The sequence below is a fragment of the Coenobita brevimanus genome, chromosome 57 (assembly GCF_032717465.1).
Source record: "Coenobita brevimanus isolate Jiangsu-jjx chromosome 57, ASM3271746v2, whole genome shotgun sequence".
In the NCBI taxonomy this organism is placed as follows: domain Eukaryota; kingdom Metazoa; phylum Arthropoda; class Malacostraca; order Decapoda; family Coenobitidae; genus Coenobita; species Coenobita brevimanus.
In genome coordinates this window covers 56,244,927-56,254,171 of record NC_137010.1, presented here as the reverse complement: position 1 = coordinate 56,254,171, position 9,245 = coordinate 56,244,927, and the positions used below count along the sequence as shown (strand labels likewise).

General features: G+C 46.7%; 1 protein-coding gene across 1 annotated transcript; it reads right to left on the bottom strand.

Annotated features, from left to right (window-relative positions):
- Positions 1-8,098: 8,098 nt before the first annotated feature.
- LOC145402030 (uncharacterized) lies at positions 8,099-9,037 on the bottom strand. The gene has a single exon (XM_080274128.1). It carries the CDS (start codon positions 9,035-9,037, stop codon positions 8,099-8,101), a length of 939 nt encoding a protein of 312 aa, XP_080130254.1.
- Positions 9,038-9,245: the final 208 nt, after the last annotated feature.

Sequence of the window (9,245 nt, the reverse complement as noted above, 5' to 3'; positions counted from 1 at the left end):
GGGTTAAGAATAATACGGAAAAATGACCTTAAGCTGCTATTGCTCTCTCTCTCTCTCTCTCTCCCTCCCTCTCTCTCTCTCTCTCTCTCTCTCTCTCTCTCTCTCAGTCCAAAAACCTCATCCAAAACTAAATCATCTCCAGATACCAAGAAAAATAAATACCTAACGAAACGGTGTTAGGGGATGACAGAAATAGCCCAGGGGTTTACGCCGATCTAAATAAATTCATCTTAGAAAATTGTTACGACATCTGCGCCCTTTAACGGGGGGACAACTCTATCTAATCCCAGTAAGGAGACTCTCTAACACCTTTTCCTTATCGATTTAGTCTGCTTATTACACCGTCCTAGTCAGTGTTGCGTAAATCCTTCCAATACCGCTATACTATTAACCAGCCATATCGAAGAATAATTCGCTAAGGAAGAGGTGTTAGGGAGATTCCTTAACCTGCGTTATTGAGGACCCTAACTCCTCCTCCTTACCGAGTTATTCTTGATTCTGCTTTGTCACCATATTCTTGTCATGCAATCTGGTTAGGAAACTTATGCTTAACAACTTTTCCTTAGCGATTTATTCCTGATTCTGCTACGTCACTATATTCTTGTCACGCAATCTGGTTAGAAACTTAACAATTTTTCTTTACCGATTTATTCCTGATTCTGCTTCGTCACTATATTGTCATGCAGTCTGGTTGGGAAACTTATTCTTAAAAACTTTTCCTTAGCGATTTATTCCTGATTCTGCTTTGTCACTATATTCTCGTCATGCAATCTGGGTAGAAACTTAACACCTTTTCCCTACCGATTTACTCCTGATTCTGCTTCGTGACTATATTCTTGTCATGAAATCTGGTTAGGAAACTTAACAACTTTTCCTTAGCGATTTATTCCCGATTCTGCTTCGTCACTATATTGTCATGCAGTCTGGGTAGGAAACTTATCCTTAACAACTTTTCCTTAGCGATTTATTCCTGATTCTGCTTCGTTACTATATTCTTGTCATGCAATCTGGTTAGGAAACTTATTCTTAACAACTTTTCCTTAGCGATTTATTCCTGATTCTGCTTCGTCACTATATTCTTGTCATGCAATCTGGGTAGAAACTTAACACCTTTTCCCTAGCGATTTATTCCTGATTCTGCTTCGTCACTATATTCTTGTCATGCAATCTGGGTAGAAACTTAACACCTTTTCCCTAGCGATTTATTCCTGATTCTGCTTCGTCACTATATTCTTCTCTGTTGTTCGAATATAACGAAAAAAAAAAATATATATTCATAGCTAGTCTGGAAAATAAATCGCCACGGGAAAGGTGTTACGGGGCCTCCTCACCTGAAGATAATTTTTTTTTTTTATGCGAGGAAGAAGGAACCCAAGGCCGCGAACCCGCAAGAGAAAAAAATACAAAAGAGAGCCAAATTCAAGATCCGTTCATTTCGAGATGCCTGGACACACTGCGTTTGAAAGACTGGAGGTCATAGGAAGCAGGAAATACAGAGGGAGACAGTTCCAGAGTTGACCTGTTGCATAAATGACGGGCCCAGGAAGCAGGAAATACAGACAGAGGGAGACAGTTCCAGAGTTGACCTGTTGCATAAAGGTAGGATCCAGGTGTTAAAATATTGATGACACATTATATCTATCTATCTATCTGTCTATCTATCAGTCCATCCATGTATCTATCTATCAGTCTATCTAAATATCACAATGCCTTACCTGGAGGAGAGAGAGAGAAGCACTGATGATGGCTCTGACTCATGACATATCTATTTATTAATCTATCTGCCTATCTACCCATCTATCTATCTGTCTATCTTTCTATTTGTCTATCTACGTCTATCTGTCACAATGCCTTACCTAGAAGGGAGACAGAGAATTATTGATGCCTGCTCTGCTTGATTACACATTATATCTATCTATTTATCTATCTGTCTCAGTCTATCTATCTATCTATCTGCTTCACCTTACCAGCGAAAAGAAAAGTTATAAGAGACTGCATTACTTGGTGACCCATGAAGTCTATCTATCTATCTATCTGCCTATCTATCTATCTATCTACCTACCTACCTATCTATCTATTGCCTACCTATCTATCTATCTACCAACCTATATATCTATCTATCAATCTCTCTCTCTCTACCTACCTACCTATCTCTCTGTCTATCAATCAATCTATCTATCTATCTATTGCCACTATTTTTCGATCATACTCCACTTTATCAAATCATAAAAACTGTATTCTCTCTCTCTCTCTCTCTCCCTCCCTCTCTCTCTCTCTCTCTCTCCCTCTCTCCGTCCCATAGGAGTACCGACTCTCAAGGGCAACGAACCTTAATGAGAGAGAGAGAGAGAGAGAGAGAGAGAGAGAGAGAGAGAGATTCTGTACATTAATGTGTGTGTGTGTGTGTGTGTGTGTGTGTGTGTGTGTACTATTTAATCACTATTACAACGATCCAATTTCTGTATGTTCGTTTGTTTGTCACCGTAACACACCAAAATTGGCGCATGTACCGTAGATTTTTTTTGAGCAAGGTACTGTTAAAATGCTCTACCTTGAATAAAACAATTTCCAGTCCAATCGGGCCGCCGGTTCCCGAATTATGACTTATTTCTGAAGACAGGGAGTGACTTGACACTGAGCAGAGGCCACTTAGCGAGTAATTAATAATAATAATAATAATAATATATAATAGTAGTCATAACAATAATAATAGTAATAATAATAATAATAATAATAATAATAATAATAATAATAATAATAATAATAATAATAATAATAATAATAATAATAATAATAGTAATAATAATAATAATAATAATAATAACAATAATAATAATAACTGAAGCAGACCAAGTTTCATCAGAGACTGGAAGTGAGTTTCTACACTAAAAGTCATGCTATATGTACTCCAGCGCAACACTCCACCCAAGAATCATGGCCCTGGCTTAATAATCTTCGGAGCCTTACCATATCGCAAGCAAGGTCGTGATTCTAGCTTATATTTTCTGCACTTCACCTTTGACCCCTGACCTGGCCAATGCAGCACACAGATGTATGATAGAAAGTTGTAGTACTAATGAATGTACTAATAAACTTTCATTCATATCCATTAAGCTGCTGGGGAACTAGGGAGGAATTTCTGAAAACTGGTACTGCTTGCTAGGGATGCTGAGGCCAATCTACGCAGGGTTGCCACTTGAAAACTTAACGAGGGAGAGGAAAGATGGACGGTGCACGTATGATACGCAATGACCTCAAGATTACACATACAGAGGTCAGTGCTTTCTACGCCCATTAGTAACGCTTCTACAGCTCAAAACGTGAAAAAAGCAAAAACAGTGGTCTTTTCTGCCATAACAACCAACACCTTGCAGACACAGCTAGGTCACAGGCTGGTCTTTGTGTCGAAGTTGGGTCGGAATCGGTGAATTCTGAAGGGAAGAACTGCCCGTCAATATTAAACAAGAAAATATGGAAGAAAATGTGACAAAGAGTAAAGCCAAGGATGAGATGGGATGGCGTGGAGAGGTATATCAGAGAGGGGGGTGTGAGCTGGGAGCAGGGTAGTGAAATGGCGGGGGACAGGGCGACATGCAGGTGATTTGTTTGTGGCCACCCCTTACGGGATTAAGGAGTCTGGTAATAGATAGACAGATGGACAGAACCGGCTAACAGCACAGCACACCACGCCCTTCATCAACTGCCACTCACGACATCACACACAGCAGTACGGTAATGAGAGCAAACTAATTAACAGGTAAACACACACACCTGACTTCACACCTGAGTCACCACCTGAAGGTCTAATTAGCCTTCTAGGTATCTAATTTATCTATCTACCACTCTATCTATCTATCCACCTTTCTATATATATATGTCTATCCATCTGTGTCTACCCATCTATTTATCTATCTATCTATCTATCTATCTCGTCACATAAGTTGCTTCGTAAATACAACTCGACTTGAAACGCACCTGTATCATTTAAGGGGGGCTCATCCTGCTGGTGTGGGCGTGGGTGTTCGAGGAATAGGATATAAATGAATAAATGATGGAAGGTAGTCACTGATAATGCAAACTGAGGCACACACACACACACACACACACACACACACACACACACACACACATTAACATACAACACTATTTAACTCTCTCTCTCTCTCTCATAGTCGATCTTCCTCTCCATCTATCAGTCTTATGTATCAGTCCCTGCATCGGATTTTTACCCCTCTCTCTCTCTCTCTCTCTCTCTCTCTCTCTCTCACACACACACACACACACACACACACACACACACACATATATACAAATTCTTTTTTTCTTTTTCTTTTTTTTTTATGTGTCCGACTCTGGGCATAAGCTTCACAACCTGCTCCCAAGGCCCAGAAGTCCTCCTACATACCCTACACCTCTACATGTTACCACATTGGCGCTAATACCCACCGTCCATATTGAATACATGCTAGGGCTGTCTCATACAGGACTGGTGTACTGGTATTAGCGGGGGTATTTTTATGGCACTAACACCCACCGTCCATACTGAATACATGCTACGGCTGTCTCATACAGGACTGGTGTATTGGTATTAGCGGGGGTATTTTTATGGCACTAACACCCACCGTCCATATTGAATACATGCTAGGGTTGTCTCATACAGGACTGGTGTATTGGTATTAGCGGGGGTATTTTTATGGCACTAACACCCACCGTCCATATTGAATACATGCTAGGGTTGTCTCATACAGGACTGGTGTATTGGTATTAGCGGGGGTATTTTTATGGCACTAACACCTACCGTCCATATTGAATACATGCTAGGGTTGTCTCATACAGGACTGATGTATTGGTATTAGCGGGGGTATTTTTATGGCACTAACACCCACCGTCCATACTGAATACATGCTACGGCTGTCTCATACAGGACTGGTGTATTGGTATTAGCGGGGGTATTTTTATGGCACTAACACCCACCGTCCATATTGAATACATGCTAGGGCTGTCTCATACAGGACTGGTGTATTGGTATTAGCGGGGGTATTTTTACGACATGTCGGCGAGTCTTCTGGTAGATCAGTAAAGCCTGATTTGGTGAAATTCAAATCCTTAAACTGTTCCCTGCCCCAGCCGGGATTCGAACCTGGGTGCGTCAGGACTGCAGGCCACCTCTCCACCGATTGAGCCACCATCTGTTTATCTATCGGTATCTTACATCTATCATCTACTACCCCCCTCCCCTCTCTCTCTCTTATTGAATACGTGAGCAATCTGGATAATGGAAAACTTCGATCCTGCCTCTTCTTGCTTATGAGAGAGAGAGAGAGAGAGAGAGAGAGAGAGAGAGAGAGAGAGAGAGAGAGAGAGATGATGATGATGATGTAAGGAAAAGGAAAGAAAAAGGGACAAAGAAGAAGAAGAAGAACGATGATGATGATGATGATGATGCTGAGTGAATGAGCCATGAGCAGTAGTGAAGAGGAAATGACAGGGTTAAGGAGGAGAGACAGACAGATGGATGGAGGGAAGAAAGGGGGAGGGAAGGTGGGTGAGGGAGAGAGGGAGGAAGAGAGACAGACAGATGGATGGAGGAAAGAAAGGGGGAGGGAAGGTAGGTGAGGGAGAGAGAGGGAGGGAGGAAAGTGACAAGACAGTGAGGGAAAGATGAGGGTGACAAGAGTGAAGGAAGGAGGGAGGGAGGGAGGGAGTGAAGGAAATGAAACGTGAGTAAGAAGATGAAGGGACGGGAGGGAGAGATGAAGATAGGAAGGTGAAGGAAGGGAAGGGAGTGAAGGAAGTGTGGAATAAGAGTGAGAGAGAGAGAGAGAGAGAGAGAGAGAGAGAGAGAGAGAGAAACATACTAGTTTACGAATTTCCCTCATCTAATATACTAAAGCACTAGCCGTGTGTGTGTGTGTGTGTGTGTGTGTGTGTGTGTGTGTGTGTGTGTGTGTGTGTGTGTGTTTTGGGCAGCCGAAACTACACATTCAAATCGCACCAAAATTGGCACAAAAATCGCAAAAAATTCGCTGATGTCAAAAAACCTGGTCCCATCACGATTGAAAAACTTTTACTATATTTAAAGAGCGATCACATTTTGACCAAAAAACGCCGCTCCCGAAGCAAGGCATGGGATCTCCGTAGAATTTTTTGCCCATAGGTACAACTAAAATATATTATAGCAGAGCGAGAGCCCTCCGCAGGAGCAAGTGCGAGGGGCCCGAAGTGCCCACGAGGACTTGTTTTAAACTAGAGTGCATGGGAAGGGAGGTATGTGTGTGTGTGTGTGTGTGTGTGTGTGTGTGTGTGTGTGTGTGTGTGTGTGTGTGCGCGCGCGCGCGCGCGCTCAGTTCACACACACACACACACACACACACACACACACACAGGTCAAGAACACGATATTTAGACACTGTTCTCTTTACTGAGTGCCATTCTAGTCTATCTTATTATTATTATTATTATTACTATTATTATCGTCCACCTCCTCCTCCTCTTCTTCCTCTTTCTCCTCCTCTTCCTCTTCCTCATCATTTCTTCTTCTATCATCATCATCATCATCATCTTTCACCCTCACCCTTTCAAATTCCCCCCCCCCTCTTTCTCTCTCTCATTTCCAAATATTTTCACACCACGCCAAAAATTCGAATTGATTTCCGGTTTATAGACCTTAATTATTGCGTATTTATTTCATTATTTGGGTAATTAACTTATCTTTTATCAGGCCAAAATTCGCCCCATAAAAGTGGGTTGCAAAATAAATAATGTTAATAATAATAATAATAATAGTAATAATAATAATAATAATAATTTCATTCATTCATTCATTCATTGCCAGACGCCATGTATCCCAGACAGGGTGGCCAAGGGCTTAGAGTTAATTGTTTTACAGGGAGGGGCACTAATCCTCCACCAACCCCACTTGACGTAGGGATGCCAACAGCATCTGGTGTTCCCAGGCGGTCACCCATCCAAGTGCTAACCAGACCCAACTATTATATTACTATTATAGTAATAATAATATTACTATTATAGTAATAATAATAGTAATAATAATAATAATAGTAATAATAATAATAATAATAATAATAATAATAATAACTAAATAAAAGTATTGAATGTCTGGCCAGAGTAGGATTAACAGCGATTGAATACTGAGGCGTCTGGCAATAGATAGATAGATAGGCAGACAGATAGATAGAAGATTTAGAAGTATATTTCAGTACTAACCTTTTAACATGTGGTGGTGGTGGTGTGGTGGTGGTGTGGTGGTGGTGCACTAGACTAGCACAACAACACAGGCGCCTCTACAGTACACACGCACAGGGAGGTGTGGAGGGGGAAGGGGAGGTGTGGAGAGGGAAGGGAAGGTGTGGAGGGGGAAGGGGAGGTGTGGAGAGGGAAGGGGAGGTGTGGAGGGGGAAGGGGAGGTGTGGAGAGGGAAGGGGAGGTGTGGAGGGGGACGGGGAGGTGTGGAGAGGGAAGGGAAGGTGTGGAGGGGGAAGGGGAGGTGTGGAGAGGGAAGAGGAGGTGTGGAGGGGGAAGGGGAGGTGTGGAGAGGGAAGAGGAGGTGTGGAGGGGGAAGGGGAGGTGTGGAGAGGGAAGGGAAGGTGTGGAGGGGGAAGGGGAGGTGTGGAGAGGGGAAGGGTGGTGTGTGGTGGGGTGGGGATGTGTGTAGTGGGGTGGGGATGGATGTAGTGGGGCAGGGTGGTGTGTAGTGGGGCGGGGATGTGTGTAGTGGGACGGGGATGTGTGTAGTGGGGTGGGGATGTGTGTAGTGGGGTGGGGATGTGTGTAGTGGGACGGGGATGTGTGTAGTGGGACGGGGATGTGTGTAGTGGGACGGGGATGGGTTTGGTGGGGCGGGGGGGGGTGTAGTGGGGCGGGGATGGGTGTAGTGGGACGGGGTGGGTGTAGTGGGGCGGGGTGGGTGTGGTGGGGCGGGGTGGGTGTGGTGGGGCGGGGTGGGTGTGGTGGGGCGGGGTGGGTGTGGTGGGGCGTGGTGGGTGTGGTGGGGCGGGGTGGGTGTGGTGGGGCGGGGATGGGTGTAGTGGGGCGGGGATGGGTGTAGTGGGGCGGGGATGGGTGTGGTGGGGCGGGGCTAGGGGGTGAGGGGTGCCAGCAGCCGTGCCATCTGGTCCTCTAGTGACACCTGTGATGGCACGGCGCGTCGTGCGGTGCGGCTCACGGTGACAACAGCGCCAGGTGGCAGGACGCTGGTGGCCCACTCGCTGGCGGCCTGGGTCACGCGGGTGCCAGCCAGGTCAAGCCGGGTCAGGGTGGCGGTGAGGGGGTTGAGGTGGTCGGGGTCACACGGCGGCAGTATCGCCGCCTCGCTCAGCAGCGGCGGCAGGGGGCGGTAGCGGGACTGCTGCCGCGAGATGGACGACCTCAGCGCCTGCCAGCGGGAGAACAGGCGGTGCCAGCGGGACCTGGTGTAGGTGTGGCGCCGCAGCAGCAGCCGCCTCGCGCCATCGTCGGTGACGGCGCGGGAGCCACGCACGCTGAGGCAGGACAGGACGGGGCAGGCGGCGCCCACCACGGCCAGCGTGTTGTCGTCGGAGGTCTCTGGCAGGCTGAGGCAGGTGAGGGCTGGCAGGCGTTCCAGCGTGGCCAGCAGTGGGTCGCGGGACAGCGGGTGGACGGTGTAGGTGAGGGCGGTGAGGTGTGTGCCCAGCAGCGCCACCACCTCCAGCAGCGGGTCGTGCTCCACAGGGGCCCAGTGGTACTCCAGCGGCAGCCACCGCGGCCGACCCGACACCACCGCACCCACCACCGCCGTCACCAGCCCAGGGCCCAGCGTCTGCAGGTACCCCGCCAGGCACGCCGTGGCACCCGGAGCCAAGGGCGTCATCACCGCCGCCTCCACCAGCTTTGCCACCACCGCCACTGCCCTGCCTCTCAGACCACCACCACCACCACCACCACCACCACCACCGCCACCACCACCGCACTCCACCGCCACCCTGCAGCAGCACACGCCATCATCGTTCTCGCCTCCCGTCTCGCCTGTCACTGTGTTCTGCCGACTGCCCAGCATCCTGCCAACCCCTGCCACCCACACCCACACCCACACCCACACCCTCACCACAGCATCACACCCAACACCACCAAAACCGTTCACTCCAGCACCGGTATTACTGCAAATGTTACTGAGTCTGACAATAGATATTCATTTTATCACACAAAACACCTCGCTGCTCCTTTACTGCCAATCCTCTTGTAAAATAACGATACTAATCTATATT